The 15,461-nt window shown below is 43.2% G+C and overlaps 1 protein-coding gene and 1 pseudogene across 2 annotated transcripts; both read left to right on the forward strand.

Moving 5' to 3' along the window:
- Positions 1-329: 329 nt before the first annotated feature.
- LOC146524612 (protocadherin-10) lies at positions 330-12,303 on the forward strand. 2 transcript variants are annotated; one of them, XM_085182689.1, is made up of 5 exons: positions 330-3,058; positions 3,149-3,262; positions 5,706-5,764; positions 5,959-6,086; positions 6,385-12,303. In XM_085182689.1, exons 1-5 carry the CDS (start codon positions 740-742, stop codon positions 6,693-6,695), a joined length of 2,931 nt encoding a protein of 976 aa, XP_085038815.1. In that variant the 5' UTR covers positions 330-739; the 3' UTR covers positions 6,696-12,303. The 2 variants fall into 2 exon arrangements, with proteins under 2 accessions (XP_085038815.1, XP_085038806.1); XM_085182680.1 differs by having other exon boundaries at positions 330-3,262.
- Positions 12,224-14,888, forward strand: LOC146524613 (protocadherin alpha-C2 pseudogene; annotated as a pseudogene).
- Positions 14,889-15,461: the final 573 nt, after the last annotated feature.

Consider the following 15,461-nt stretch of genomic DNA (forward strand, 5'->3'; position numbering starts at 1 on the left):
CTTGTGTGTTTTGTTTACTGTATTTCAACACGTAGTCATGGGACCTCAGAAGAATAGTTTATTATTTTTCTGAAGGTGCAATGGGGATTGCAATAAAACAATAACACGATGTTGGCTATCACCACGGTCCTGGCGCAGTAAGGCACTGGGAACACCAAGACAAATCCTTACTCATCCTCATCTAGTAAACCCAGCCTAGGAAAGGACACCCGTGACACACTTTGACTCCTAATCCAAATCTGGCTCTGACGTCTGGTATCAAACTTACGCCCTGTCCTCACTTTAATGGGTCAGGCGAACAGACACGCGGATGTGAACGGGTTAAACGTCTACAGTAATTAGAGTCGTATTTCGCGTCAGCGTCCTCCAATACGGAGCTGAGAGAAGCCACGTCCACCCCCTCCATCTCTCTTTCCATCTCTCTCTCCCTCTCTCTCTCTGTCACACACACACATACACACGCACCTCCCCACCGGCTCCTCCAAGTGCCTAATACACTGTAAAATCAAAGCGCGAGCCTCCCCCGTTCATACCGGTGTTGCGCGTGGAGCACAGCACCGAGAGAGGTGCTTTCACTCTACTCCCGCTTTCTCATTCTAAGTATTCGGCAAAGTTACCCATACAAATAAATGTGACTAACTTCAATCTTAGGACCGGCTCCTTTTCTCTATTATGTACAGCTGAATGTCTTTATGAGGCGAAAGATGTCCGTGTGAGGTGCTTTACGCACGGGGCTGAAATGGATCACATTCTCTCCAGAGGCAGCTGGGTGCCGGTGACTGGCCTGGTTATATGTCTGCTTCTGTGCGCGTGTGTCGTGGACTTGGTTCTCGCGCAAATTCGCTACTCCATCCCAGAAGAGCTGGAGCATGGAGCTTTTGTGGGCAACATCGCCGAAGACCTAGGTTTGGATGTGGCAAAGCTGTCAGCCCGTCGGTTTCGTATCGTTTCTGGCGCAAAGAAACAGTACTTAGAAGTGAACTTGGAGAACGGGATTCTCTTCGTCAACGAAAAGATAGACAGAGAAGAGCTTTGTGAACGAAGCCCAAACTGTTTTTTGCACTTACAAGTGGTCATAGAAAACCCGTTAGAACTATACAGAGTTGAAGTGGAGATTTTAGACGTGAATGACAACTCCCCCAGTTTCCCGTGGAGCGAGTTTAATCTTGACATCACAGAGTCCGCTGCGCCCGGCTCTCGTTTCCCGTTGGAGAGCGCCCAGGACCAGGACGTTGGCACCAACTCTCTGCGCTCATACCTGCTGAGCGCAAACGAGCACTTCGCACTGAACATCCAGACGCGCAATGATGGGAGCAAGTTTGCTGAGCTCGTGCTGGACACCCCACTGGACCGGGAACAGCAGAAAAAGCACGAAATGGTTCTGACTGCTTATGACGGGGGCTCACCGGAACGCTCCGGGACAGCGCTGATAACTATTACAGTTTTGGATGCCAACGATAACGTGCCCGTTTTTGACCGCGCAGTTTACCGCGCGAGCCTGGTGGAGAACGCACCGAGAGGGACGCTGGTGCTGAAACTGAACGCCACAGACCTGGATGAGGGCTCGAACGGGGAGGTTACTTATGCGTTCAGCGGACACGCACCACTCAAGGTGCGCGAACTGTTCAGCGTGGACCCGTACATGGGTGAAATCCGAGTGAAGGGTATTGTGGACTACGAGAAAGCAAGTGTGTATGAGTTGTATGTGCAAGCGAAAGACAGGGGACCCTCGGCCGTGGCCGTACACGGCAAAGTGCTGGTGGACATCCTGGATGTAAATGACAACGCTCCCGAAGTTATCCTTACATCAGTGTCCACTCCCGTTCAGGAAGATGCGCCAGCAGGTACGGTGATAGCGGTTATCAGTGTTATGGACCGGGACTCTGGAGAGAACGGAAACGTTGACTGCCAAATCCCAAACAACGTTCCCTTTCAGCTCCACTCATCTTTTAAAAACTATTACACTCTAGTGACAAGCGAGTTTCTGGACAGAGAAACCGTGTCCGAATACAACATCACCCTCACAGCACGAGACCTGGGCTCTCCTTCGCTCTCTACCAGAAAAACCATTCTCGTTCAAGTGTCTGACATTAACGACAACCCCCCGCGGTTCTCCCAACCTTCATACACAGTTTATGTGACCGAGAATAATGCCCCGGGCGCTTCCATTTGCTCTGTAACTGCATTCGACCCCGATTCTAACCAGAACGCCTATCTGTCTTATTCTATTCTGGAGGGTCAGATTCAGGGCATGCCCGTGTCCACTTATGTCTCAATCAACTCTGACAACGGCAACATCTACGCACTGCGCTCCTTTGATTACGAACAATTAAGAAACTTTCAGATTCTGGTACAGGCACAGGACGCAGGCTTCCCCCCTCTCGCGAGTAATGTCACAGTTAACGTCTTTGTCTTGGACCAGAACGACAACGCACCTGTTATCGTATCTCCACTGCCGAAAAACGGCACTGTGGCCACAGAGGTGGTTCCGCGGGCAGTAGACGCTGGCTATCTGGTTACCAAAATAACAGCGATAGACGCAGACGCGGGGCAGAACTCCCGCTTGTCCTATCAGGTGTTACAGGCTACAGACCCGGGGCTGTTCAGCGTAGCTCTGTACACGGGAGAAATCAGGACTATTCGTCGAATAGTAGAAAAAGACGCAACAAGACAGAGACTGGTAATATTAGTCAAAGACAACGGGCAGCCACCGCTTTCTGCCACTGTCTCCATTGTCCTCACAGTGGTAGACAGCGTGCCCGAGACCCTGTCAGATTTCGGGGACCTCACACTCAGCCCGCAGCCCCCTTCAAACCTCGCTCTCTACTTGATCGTGTCGCTGAGCACTATATCCTTAATATTCCTGGTGGCTATCATCGTGCTGGCTGCAGTAAAGTGCTACAAGGATAGCGAGACTCTGAGCGGGTACAATCTGCCCCCCCTATCCTGCTGCTGCTGCGGGGGGTTTCAGCCAGAGCCGCCCCCGGAGATGTTCAAAAAATCCAACCTCAACCTGCAGATTTCATCCGCCGCCAAAGTGCCCACGAACTGCATGGAGGTGAATGGAAATAGCAGTCTCTCTCAATCATATTGTTATAAAGTGTGTCTAACCCCCGAATCAGCCAAAAGTGACTTTATGTTTCTGAAGCCGTGCAGCCCGAGCAGCACACCGAGGAACAACGAGGCAAAGAGCGCAGAAAACTCGTGGAACGCGCAAAGCCGGAGCGCATCTGTGAACAACGGAGCAACTACTCCCAGTGAGGTAGAGTGAAATCAGCATATAGTATAAAACAAAGGAGAGCGAGCTGCTCGTTTAATTCCGCCCCATTCCACACACTGACACAATAACAACTATCAACTCAGTTTCCATCAGATGTGAATCTAGACTGTGACATTCTCCCATGAAGGTCAAATCGCGCATGCCATACAGGCTTGTACTCAACTTGAGGAAACCCTTCAGTAAAGTCACTCTTTTCTTCTATCACTCCCTCGTTAGTGTTTTCGCACAGCATGCCGTCTCCACAGCGTTTTAATATAATTGTGGCAATAATGAATTCTAATTGTGCTGCCCATGTTAATGTTTTGCACCCGGGAAATGAAATGAGACGACGTGAGATTACATTTTAATTGACATGTTAATGAAAGTGTAAAGCCCCATCTTGCGAGGAGCATATGCTGTGCAAAAAACCGTGTCTGAGAACGAAGTGAGATGTCAATTACTGCGCGAGAGGAAGATGAAATGTAGTTCAGGCAGTCTCCTCTGTTCAGTCTTGGTATCAATTCAAGCATTTAATAATAATTCGAGAACTAATTATAGAGATTGTGACCTGCGAGAACAATGTCTACATCATCCAGTGTTATTGCCACACAGTTTTCATGCAGTGACGTGGCGCCTGCACACACCTGCTTCCAGCGTATCTACCTGAACAAAAAGTCAAGGTTACAAACATGAAGGTGAATGGCAGCTGTTTGAAATGGTCAGCCTTGGGTTCAGGTAATCCATGTCACGGGCACTCGGGTTTGTGAACACGCCTTCTTGTTTTCAAACTAACAATACAGGACAGATAACCTCACTAACTATGCCTCAAGGGCACAAGGACGACCGAACCATTATACCAGACACAATGTGGCGTATTCGCAAGAGGGGGGTGGCTGTCCATTATTGATGAAAAATGGCAAATGGTCGGTTTTGGGGAGACAGGGGAGGACATCGCGAGGGGAGGGGGCAAGGAGAAGGAGGGGGCGAAAGGACATGGCTGGACTGAGACGTGGACAGCCTGTAGATCGGCCCCAGCACTGTCCTCTGAATGCGAGGAGAGAAAGAGAGATGTGGCTTCATATTTGTCGAGCAAGGGTGGGGAAGAGGAGGGGGTGAAAGGGAAGGGAGGAGAGGGGAGAAAGGAGACGAGGAAGGGGGTAGTTTACAGAGGAAGGGTGTCTACGCCCGTGTTTTTTTTTTTTTTTTTTTTAAATTACATTTATTTTTTAATTATTATCTTAATAGACGGAGCAGCAGACCACAAATATGCGTAATGCCGATTCCGGTATGAATCGGCCCTGACTCTTTGTCCCCTCCGCGCTAATAGCGTGGAGGGGACAAAGAGTCAGGGCCTTGATACCAGACTCCACCAGGCTGACTGAGAAATGTCAGCCCGGTCACTGACACATACACCTCTGGCCACAAGAGGGAATTCGAGGTCACGGTGAATGTGCCGCCTGTAGCTAAACTCCTTCAGGAGAAAGTGTCCTTCTTTTTATTAATTGGCTCCACCAAATCACCCGGTAGTGCCCCTCGGCGTGCTCACGTGAGTCACAGTGAGGTTGTCTCTGGCGCGTCAAAGACAAATCACAACGAATCACAAATACTCGAAGCAAGTGCATAACCGCGCTTAAGTTGACGAATTGAAGGTGAAAAGGGAGATTAAACACACATCTAAGCGCGCACGACACACAGGAAAGGTAGGCGAATGTGATGTGTGCCACGATGTGAATGCGTGGCGAGACGTGCTGGGTTACTCCATTTACAGCTGCGAGGGCCGCAAACTTTTCAAGGCTCTCTGCGAGACTTTTAATTAAAAACCTTGCTCGAGGAGTGTCAGGCAAATATTAATGTAAAATGATGCATAAAATCCACAAAACAATGACGTGTGTAATTTTCTTAATTTCCTCCCTGGCACGGTTCCCTTTGAAGATTAAAATCATGTTTCGTTTCATCCCGGTGGGGTTCTAATTGGTTTTGTGCATAGCTGGCTGAAGACAGTATTTTGAATACCGATTCTAATAATAGCTTACGTCGCATTCTTCTCGTTAACAACTTTAGGTGAATTAATGCAGCGTGGAATCCATACTATGAGAATCAAACTGGAATAAATATCACTCGGGTGCTCTCTTTCACCCTTCCCGCTGCGCCACGGAGGATAAAAGCAAAACTAAGTGACAGGCGAATCGTAGCTGGAGGCATCACCACCTCCACTCTTGAAATGAGCATGTTCTGCCAAACATCCACGGGGCGGCAGCCACGATCCATCTGAAAAGGATCGTGTCTTCAATTCAGGAGGGATCCCAAGAAAGTCTACTCCTGTCAGCTATCAGTGACCTCTATCATAATAGACATCGTTTAGATGAAATTAAAAATAGAGCCACACGGAAGTGATCGTTAACATGAATACCCTTCCATTAACTCTGACAATATCTTCCCTCTGCAGCTAAAGCAGCCAAACACAGACTGGACTCTCACGAAGAACCAAAACTCCTCTATTAAAAGGTATAGTTCTGAATAGTTCAGCATTATGACTTGCCCCCCCCCCCCCCCCCCCCAAACACACACAAACACACACACATGTGCTCAATAAAACTCTAAAGCATACAGTCTGCATAAAAAATGCTCATGTCAATATGATTTGCCTTTTCATAAATATGAGTCAACGGTGTTGTTACACAGACTTATTTCATTTGTAGTTACAATTCCATAAACATGGATGGCACCCTCATGCGAAAAGCCATGCATGCAGACCCAGAAAACTATGTCACCTCAATGGCACCTGGACAATACTGGACCTGGGGTACTCACATGAGAGGCACGAAAGGTGAGAGAGGCTAAATGCATTTCTGCTTATGTATGCATATGGAGTATTTCATCTGCACTACTTTAATATTACACATGCTGCGCATCCTCGTTCTTTAATTTTTTGACTTTTTTTGTTATTCCCTTAACTCGCTTGTAGCTGACGGCCTACCCCATCCTCACTAAACTGACCACTAAACAGATCACTGCTCCTTTTACTGCATTTAATCGTTAACAGTCCTTACAGCAAGCTGTAAAGACACGAGTCAGTATTGAATAATAAGCAGTTGTTTCTTCTCTCCTTTCTCCTCATGTTATAGATTATAAAATGTCTCCTTCACCCAGTGGGATCCCCTCTCGCCCCTGGACTCCTCGGTGTACACCTCCTCCCCAGCAGCAGCAGCCTTCAATCCCCTCCCACCCGCACCCACACCCACACCCACCACCCGATTACCACCACAATGTGTACATCCCTGGGACGCCATCAGGCTTTTGCACCCTGAGGCCTGCCGCACAGCGAAGCGACCTAGATGTCCACAATTCATTTTCTACTTTTGGAAAGAAGCGCCGTCTCCAGATGTCGCCCCAGGGAGAGACTGCGATCATAAATAATGACCTGTACAATGACTGACTTTCCAATAACTGCCCTAGTGGATGATTAAAAAGATGGATATCCTTATATGAAAACAGAGGTAGAGCCCACCCAGTACATCAATTAATGAACATGTGATTTATAAGTGGTATGAAAATAGAAAGGAAAAGAGGAATAATGAATGGACAATCTGTTTTGAAGAAGGATAATGAAGGTCTGATGGCTATTTATTTAACATGCCACTGCAACATTGTCAGCATATGTGTCTGTTTTTATTATTAGAATTATCATTATTATTATTTAGACAATCAAACTGGAGCAGCAGTTACATCCAAAATAGTTTTCGAAAAAGCATTCGTGGACAATAATTTTGCACATCCTTATGAATTTATATTTTTTGGTTACATGAAAAAGAAGACGTGCTTTTCCTTTTTGTATCTTTGGTTGCTAACAGAGCTTGTGTGAATATGACAAACAGTGAGTATGTATATGCAAGCTGCACCATGAAGCAGACTACTGTAATGACAGGGGAGGGTTCCTTCCTTTACACATGTACTGTATACATTTATGAAAATAAAGTATTTTTTTCATATGGCCTTCCTCTTTTCTTTCAAGCAAGCATTTGTGACCTGCTGTAATTCATAAAACATAATCCCTGCACCAAAACGCAGATTCAGTCGATGTGCACGTATAAATGATTTAGATGTAAGTTTTCCAGATCTATGTTTAATTAGCCTGAGTTAATTATTTTGAGGTGAAAAAGTTCCAGAGCTACTCGTACAAGGGTGAAAAGCTTTTCGCCTTGGTAAGCTGTTTTCCACGGTGAGGAATAAACATAGTAAAATGCTAACATATGCTAATTGGAGTGCTTGCATTTCCATTTGCCCGCAGAGAATAGTGGGGTTCATTAACTGAACAAACAGAACCTCCTCTCTCGAAATATCACTTTAATTAAGACCATGAACAGGAATACAAGGGAGGAAAGGGAAAGGATGGGGGTGGGGGGCTCTTAACTCCAAATGCCACACCTGAATCTGTGCAAAGGGGCCTGTGGCTTCTCTCTCTATGTATGCCCTTTTATTTCTTTCTTCTCTGGGAATTAGTTCACAGCATCAACAGATGGGAGCTGGCCACTGGCCAGAAATAAGCAGGGTAATTAGGTTGTCCTATGGCTCAGATTGAAAATAATGTCGTTAATAAGGAAACGGGTGTCCATAGAGAGCATGGAGGGGAGCAGAGTAACCTTCTCTGTAGTAAGGTGATCCACAGGGACAGTGGAAGGGGCAGCCATTTTTAGATCGGCTTGGCTCATTTTCAGGTTTTGATCCTTGAAATAAAGTGGAAGTTGGACATTGTTTTTTTCTTTTCTGTTTTAAACACGTTCAGAAACGCCAAATTCATGTATATGAAATAGGTCACATACATATCAGCTTCCTTTAAAGTCAGCAACTGGTGAAATTGTAGTGAAATGATAAAATATAAAATCTCAACGTTTCTTCTCTTACAGCATAGCAGGACTTGTAACGCAGACAGACACGCTTCATTTCCACATCATGTAACCATTACTGTCGGTCGCACTGGGAGCTGTCCATTGTCATAGTGCTGAAACGGCTTTGTCCATTTGTGCCTCTAAATCCAACTGCAACGTTTCCTGTTGTCCACCAGAGGGCGCTTAGAGCACGGTGCAGCAGGCTGGATTTAATGCTTTCACAGCAGCCTCTCACATACATAAATCATGACCTCTTAAAATGTTTTGTTTTTAATTTTTAAGTAGTGATAAGAAAACAAACTCATGAGGTGTAAATTATGCTCGTAAAAAACAAATAAATTACATACCCCTCCCCCCTCTAATGTCAGTGGTAGGTTTAACCAAAAAAATACCAATAATGCAACAACATAACATAAGATGAAAACGCTGTTACAACACTGTTACAACAACCTTGCATTCATTAATGTAAAAAAAAAATGCACTACTTAAATGAAGCAATTGAATGTTGCAGCTTGCTGTGGTGAAAAGCTTTAAATACTGTTGATTACATTAATCTCTGTTTGTTCGTTTTTTTTAGTTAACCACATCTTACTCTGCAAACTAACTACTACAATTTCCCCCAAAATATAAATACATAAACAAAGTAGTTGAGTAAAAAACACACAATTACACAAAGAAACATAGATGAAATGTAGTTTAAATACTCAAGTAAAGGACAAAAAAAGGACAAGTGCCTCCGAAAACTACTTAGTAAACTGTAAGTTAAGTTATTTATATATTATAGATGTTTAAATTTGATTAATTTATGATCACAACGTTTTCACAGTAAGTATACTGACCAGTTTTTCCACAGAATAGTTCCCCGGTAGAGGGCATCATTGAGTAAAAATGATTTTAGTGATCCACTTTTTTAAAACTCTTATCCAACCCAGGGAGAAGTGTTCCCCTCCAAACAAAACTTGTTGGACAGAAAATATAACAGAAGATATTATGAGGACACCGTGTAATGTACAAACAAAACAAACAAGCAAAAACAAAAAAACTGGTCGAATCTCAGTGGGAGTCATACTGTCTGTTGCATGGGCCCCCATTTTTTGTGTCTCTGAAGCCCTTTATGACTCTGTCTGTTTGCTTAGGGTTGTTGTCATATGGGCAGATCAGATTCTTCACTAATAGTCTCATGCGTGATAACATCTGAACCTATATTGCAAAGCATAGTGCGTTCTTGGCACAAAGCATAATGAAAAAGTAACTTAAAAAATTGTAATAAAATGTAATAAAACTTTGGCAGTCAAGGAGTACTCCCAGTACTACCACATATATTAGTGAGCCACCATTTCATGAGTAAGATGGCTCCGTGTACATTTTTAAACTTAATTTTCAATCTTTAAGATAATTAAATAAATGTAACAATCATTTCCATCAAATCTGACTTTTTATATCAAGTGTGCATGGATTTTTTAAATGTAAAGTTGTGGTTTCAGATAATAAAATGTTTTAAATAAAGCATTCCAAACCATGAATTTACATAAAGTAGTGACTCAGACACATTCACATTCTAGTGACCAGTGCTGTTTCCAAATTAGTTTCATCTTCAACAAATCTAAAATTATTTTGACCAAGACTATTTATTAGAAAAAGTCAGGTTTCACATTTTTAGAGGCATTTTCTAGCCTATCCTTACAGTGTATGTACAAAGGCAATGGCATTTTAAGCAGTGATTGATTAGAAAATGACACATGTTGAATTAACACAAAAAACTACAAAAAGTGAAGATTACAGTTGGGTGTGAACCTGCTTAAAGTATCCATAGATACAGGCCAGACTCACCTACTCCACTTGTGGGACCAGAAATAATAGATAATCAGATAACTGAGGTTAGATTGTTAGAGGCTGTGATGATCACTGGCACTCCTTTTGGCTCTTTTAAACGCAGGGTTCTCCTCATCATGATGAACTGTCAGCTTAGGTCTTTAAGGGAAACTTGACGGATTCAAGGATTCAAGGAGCTTTATTGTCATTCATCACATGTTTACATGAGGTGGAACGAAATTACATACACATGGTCCCGGAGCGAAAAGAAACAGAATAATGAAGAAACAGTATTTTAAATAGTAAGTAAATTAATAGTTAAAAAAAACAAAAACAAATACCAGTACCAGTCGGGAGAATAGATATAGAAATGTAGGTATAAATATAGGTATAAATACTTTAGCAGCAAAAGGGCATAATGACCAGCATTGATAAAGTGACGGTGTCAGTAAGTGTCTTATTGTAAACTGTGATGTAATCTAGTTGCAGTACAGAAGGTAAACCACAATACCCAGGCCGGTGATGTGTAGCTCTCTCTCTTCTGTGAACATGATGATCCATATACAGTGGAAGTCCCCAGTGAGCTGTTTATTACATTTATCAATCCCATTCTCCTTTGCCTTAAAACTATTGCACAAAACTACTTTTCCTTCTACGGGCTTCTCACAAGAGCAGTTATGAGTGTACTTTAATGAGCAGATAATAATTTTATTGCAGCCCGGAAATACTTCCAGGCACTAAGTGTACTGAGTGTATCCTTGACTATCATAGAGCTCACACTAATTAGAACATTGCGTAACATTTTTTTTTTTCATCAGTGAGATCTGCCTGTGGATCGCAGCTTGTACTCTGGCTTGCAGAGTACAACAATCAGACTGAAATCAGGAACATAACGGTGCATGATAACTGTGTGCAAACATTTCACATACACAGCCAGTGGTGGGAGGCAAAAAGCTGACCTTAATTCCCCTTTTTGTCAAGAACTTTGACAAAACAGTAATCTAAAAGGAGACGAATTGCACGGTGAGAGATAAGGCAGCTGCTAAGGCAGCTGCAGTAAACTCTGGCACATGCTCTCTACCTTTCTCTCTTTCTCTGCCAACTGTAAACATCCTTTGATTGAGAGTATCACTCTTTCCTGATTGCAACCAGGCAGATTTTGGCACTACTCTCTGCTGCTGTCGGCTGTCATTTAGGTGTCAGATCAAGGGGGGACGCACGTCTCCTTCACACAATTCACCTCCAGGTTTTATCACAGTGTCTTCTCACTGATTACATCACACCCACCCACATCTTCATCATTGTTCTTCACCCTACTGTACCTCTCAAATGTGTAGCCTTGTGGAGTATATGTGGTAAAATCTAGTAAACACTTAACTCCACTTACACTTCAACTGTTACTTATTGTGGATGTTTACCCTAAAAAACTTTCTGTTACTTGAGCCTCCTTAGACTGAATGCTTCCCCCCCCCCTAAACTACTATAAAGTTAAATGCATACAATGTGTTTGTTTTAGTCCAATACCTACTTCAACTTCACTACAATTTGGCTGCTATCTTGTAGAGACCCCACTACATGCGGATTTCTTGACTGTTTCCATATTACAGGCAAAGCAAAACATGTTTTAAACTTTTAAAAATTAATATAAAAGTAAATGGAAATAAAAGTCACAAACTACAAACTGTAAAGTAGCATCTACTAGCACAGGTCATTTGCCAGCTTAGGGCAGACTGTAGTAGGCTGGCGTCAAGTAGTAACAGCGCCAACAGGCTTGTGTATAAAGGCACAGAAAGCTAGAAAGGTTTATGTCTTTATTATACAATCATATACCTCAGTAATGTAGGAGCTGTTATATACATCTAGTGGCATGTAAATAAAATAAAGACATGCCAACTTAAGGATAGTAGATTGTTTTATCCTCCATGATTTATTCCCTTGTTATAAAGACCTCAGACAATATTTGAAATTAATCCTTTACTATTACAAAACAAACAACTGTGTTTTGAAGACATGCCCGATGAATGAGAGATGTTGTCAGGATAAAGCACACAGTGCTGCTCGTGCGCCTGTGTGTGTTTGGGGATGTCCTTTCATGCGTCAGTGCCTTGCGAAGCCGCAAAGCTGATTTCAGAGCTGAAGAATTCAATACACTATGTTCAACGTGTATCGCACGGTGTCACTGTTGACCACTAGAGCACACTACCACACTACTCTTCTTCTCTGAAGTCATGACACACCCATTTGTAAAGGCAAAGGACACTGCTTTCTTAAATGGGCGCTTATGATTATTTACACATAGAACCTTAATTCATTCATGTCTATTGTTTTTCTGGATTTTTGTTTTTCTCTGTGAAATCTTAAGAATCACAGACATAAAACGGCTTTTAGGATCTGGCTTATTTTTTTCCTGCAAAGGAAAGGATGAGATTTTGCATTGCCGTCTTTGTCTTCTGTGCAACATGGCCATCCGCTTTGTCGGTGACACGGTACTCCATACCCGAGGAGAAGGAAAGGGGATCTGTTGTGGCTAATCTGGCTGCAGATCTGGGACTTGAGCCAGGAGGTTTGGCGCAACGAGAGGTAAAACTTGATATTTTTTCCAACAAAAAATACCTAGATTTTAACAAAAAGACGGGCGAACTGTACATCGTAGAAAAATTAGACAGGGAATATCTTTGTCCGGCGAAACCCGCGTCCTGCTTTTTAAAGCTCGATGTGATCATAGAAAGCCCCTTACGTATCTTCAACATTGAGCTTGGAATAACGGACATAAACGATAACGCTCCACATTTCCGACGGGACAGAGTAGAGCTCGACGTTTCAGAATCTGCAACGCCAGGCGAGAGGTTCTCCCTGCCCAACGGCGTGGATCCAGATGTTGGTATAAATACAATTAAAACGTACAAACTCAGTGTTAGCGAACACTTCACAATCGAAATTCAGACAGGTAGCGACGGAACTCAGTATGTAGACTTGGTGTTGACCAAATCGTTGGATAGAGAACAGACTGCTGTTCATAATTTAATACTGACTGCAGTGGATGGCGGTGTCCCGGTGCGCTCTGGCACTGCTAATATTATTGTAAGAGTACAGGACACAAACGATAATCCCCCACGGTTTGATAAGCAGACTTATACAGTTAACATGACGGAAAACACCCCAATAGGGACCTTAGTGGTGAAGCTAAACGCCTCGGACCTTGACGAGGGTTTGAATTCAGAGATTGTGTACTCATTCACCCTTTACACGTCGGAGAAAACACAAGAGGTATTTTCACTGAATCATAACACTGGAGAGATAACTGTGAAAGGAACTATAGACTATGAAGATATGAAATTCTATGAGATGCACATCGAGGCCAGAGACAAAGGCACGCACCCCTTGCTTGGTCAGTGCAAAGTGGTCGTTAATGTGAAGGACATGAACGATAATTATCCGGAAATCATCATACAGTCTGTTAAAAACACAGTGGAGGAGAACGTAGCAGTAGGAAGTGTTATTGCACTTGTAGATATAAGTGATAGAGACACGGGGGATAACGGAAAAGTAAGCTTAACTATACATCGACCCATGCCCTTTACAATTAATACATCTTCAGATCGACCCATGCATTACAAGCTCATTGTGTCCGAGCCTTTAGATCGCGAAACAGTACCTGAATATGACATTACTCTAATTGTAACAGACGCAGGGATGCCACCTTTATCTGATAATGAAACAATAACTGTCCATCTGCTCGATGTTAATGACAACGCGCCACAGTTCCCCCAGTCATTTTATACTATACGTGTCATGGAGAATAACGCACCTGGGGCCTTGCTCAGCTCACTCACTGCCTTTGACCCTGACCTCCATGAAAACCAGAATCTAGTTTATTTCATAATAGAGAAGGAGATAGCCAACACCTCCATGTCCATGTTGTTCTCCATCAATCCAGAGAACGGTAATCTTTACGCACTCAAAACCTTTGATTATGAGATTGAGAAGGAGTTTCTGTTCCACATCGAGGCCAGAGACTCTGGCTCTCCTCCTCTCAGCAGTAATGTGACCGTCCACATCATTATTGTGGACCAGAATGACAATGCTCCAGTTATTGTGTCTCCGTGGCGTGCACATGGCTCTGTGGTGGAGGAAAAGATCCCCAGATCCACTGATAAAGGATCCCTGGTTGCCAAGGTGATAGCCTTAGACACTGACTCTGTGCACAACTCTCGGATCACCTACCAGTTTCTACAGGTGACTGACGCCACCTTGTTCAGTCTGGACCAATACAATGGAGAGATCCGGACTATGAGGATGTTCAGTTACAGAGATCCACGCCACCAGAGACTTGTTGTTGTTGCCAAGGACAATGGAGAGCCTGCTCTCTCTGCTACAGTCACCATCAAGCTGACCACAATGGAGACTGCTGTTAAAGCCTACTCTGACATGACTGAGGAGCCTCTGGAATATGACATCTTCTCAGACATCAACCTGTATTTGGTCATCGGTCTGGGCTCGGTGTCGTTTCTGCTGCTCATCACCATATTGGTCACCATCGTGATCAAGTGTCAGAAACCCAAGCCCAGCAAAGCAGCTCCTCCCTCCAGGAACAGTGTGATCAGTGAGAGGAACTCCACCATCGCAGACTCCACTCTGGTCTCCAACGATGCCTACTGGTACAGTCTGTTTCTAGCAGAGACCAGGAAAGGAAAGCTGGTGGTTAGACAGCCTCTGCCAAAGGGCTCCAGGTACATTGTGTCCAGCATACCGAGAGGGACAGGACTGACAGACAGTAGTGACTCAGCAGCTTCTACTCTGCAGGTGAGTGTTCAGTGTCGATATTTGTATTTATGTTCATGATTTTTTATATTCATCATACAGTAGACTCCTTTCACAATGTAAAAGTTTAGGAGTGATTTACTGTTATCTAAGCTCATTAATAGTATTATAGTATTTCTAAATGCACCTGTTATTTTTTGTATATATATATATATATATATATATATATATATATATATATATATATATATATATATATATATATATATATATATATATATATATATATATATATTTATTGAAATTATATATATTGAAATTGAAGTTTATTAAAGAATATTCGGGGAAACATTCAAAATCTCTGATATAATGTTATATATTATCGGTGTCGCTGTTCCATTAGTAAAAGGTGGAACTACGAACGTAACCAGCATTCACTGTGGAAGTCGGGATATGACCAGACAGCTCAGTGGTGCTGAAATTGCAATGCGAAAAGACGTGTGGCCATTTTACTGCGGGAACAACATAGCGGGAAAATATTTGTGTGAAAATATTTGTGGTCAAATCCGTTACAGGAATTTTTTATATTATTGGAAAGTAAAGAATATCGTTTAAAGTGCTGCAAGTCCGTGGACAACAAAGGGTTCCTCATAACAATGGAGTCAGAGAAATGGTACGTGCTGTTCATTGCTCTTCTGTTTTCGATTGTGTGTCAGATATCGGGTTCAGTAACTCATTATTCG

The sequence above is a fragment of the Neolamprologus multifasciatus genome, chromosome 2, assembly GCF_963576455.1.
Source record: "Neolamprologus multifasciatus chromosome 2, fNeoMul1.2, whole genome shotgun sequence".
NCBI lineage: Eukaryota > Metazoa > Chordata > Actinopteri > Cichliformes > Cichlidae > Neolamprologus > Neolamprologus multifasciatus.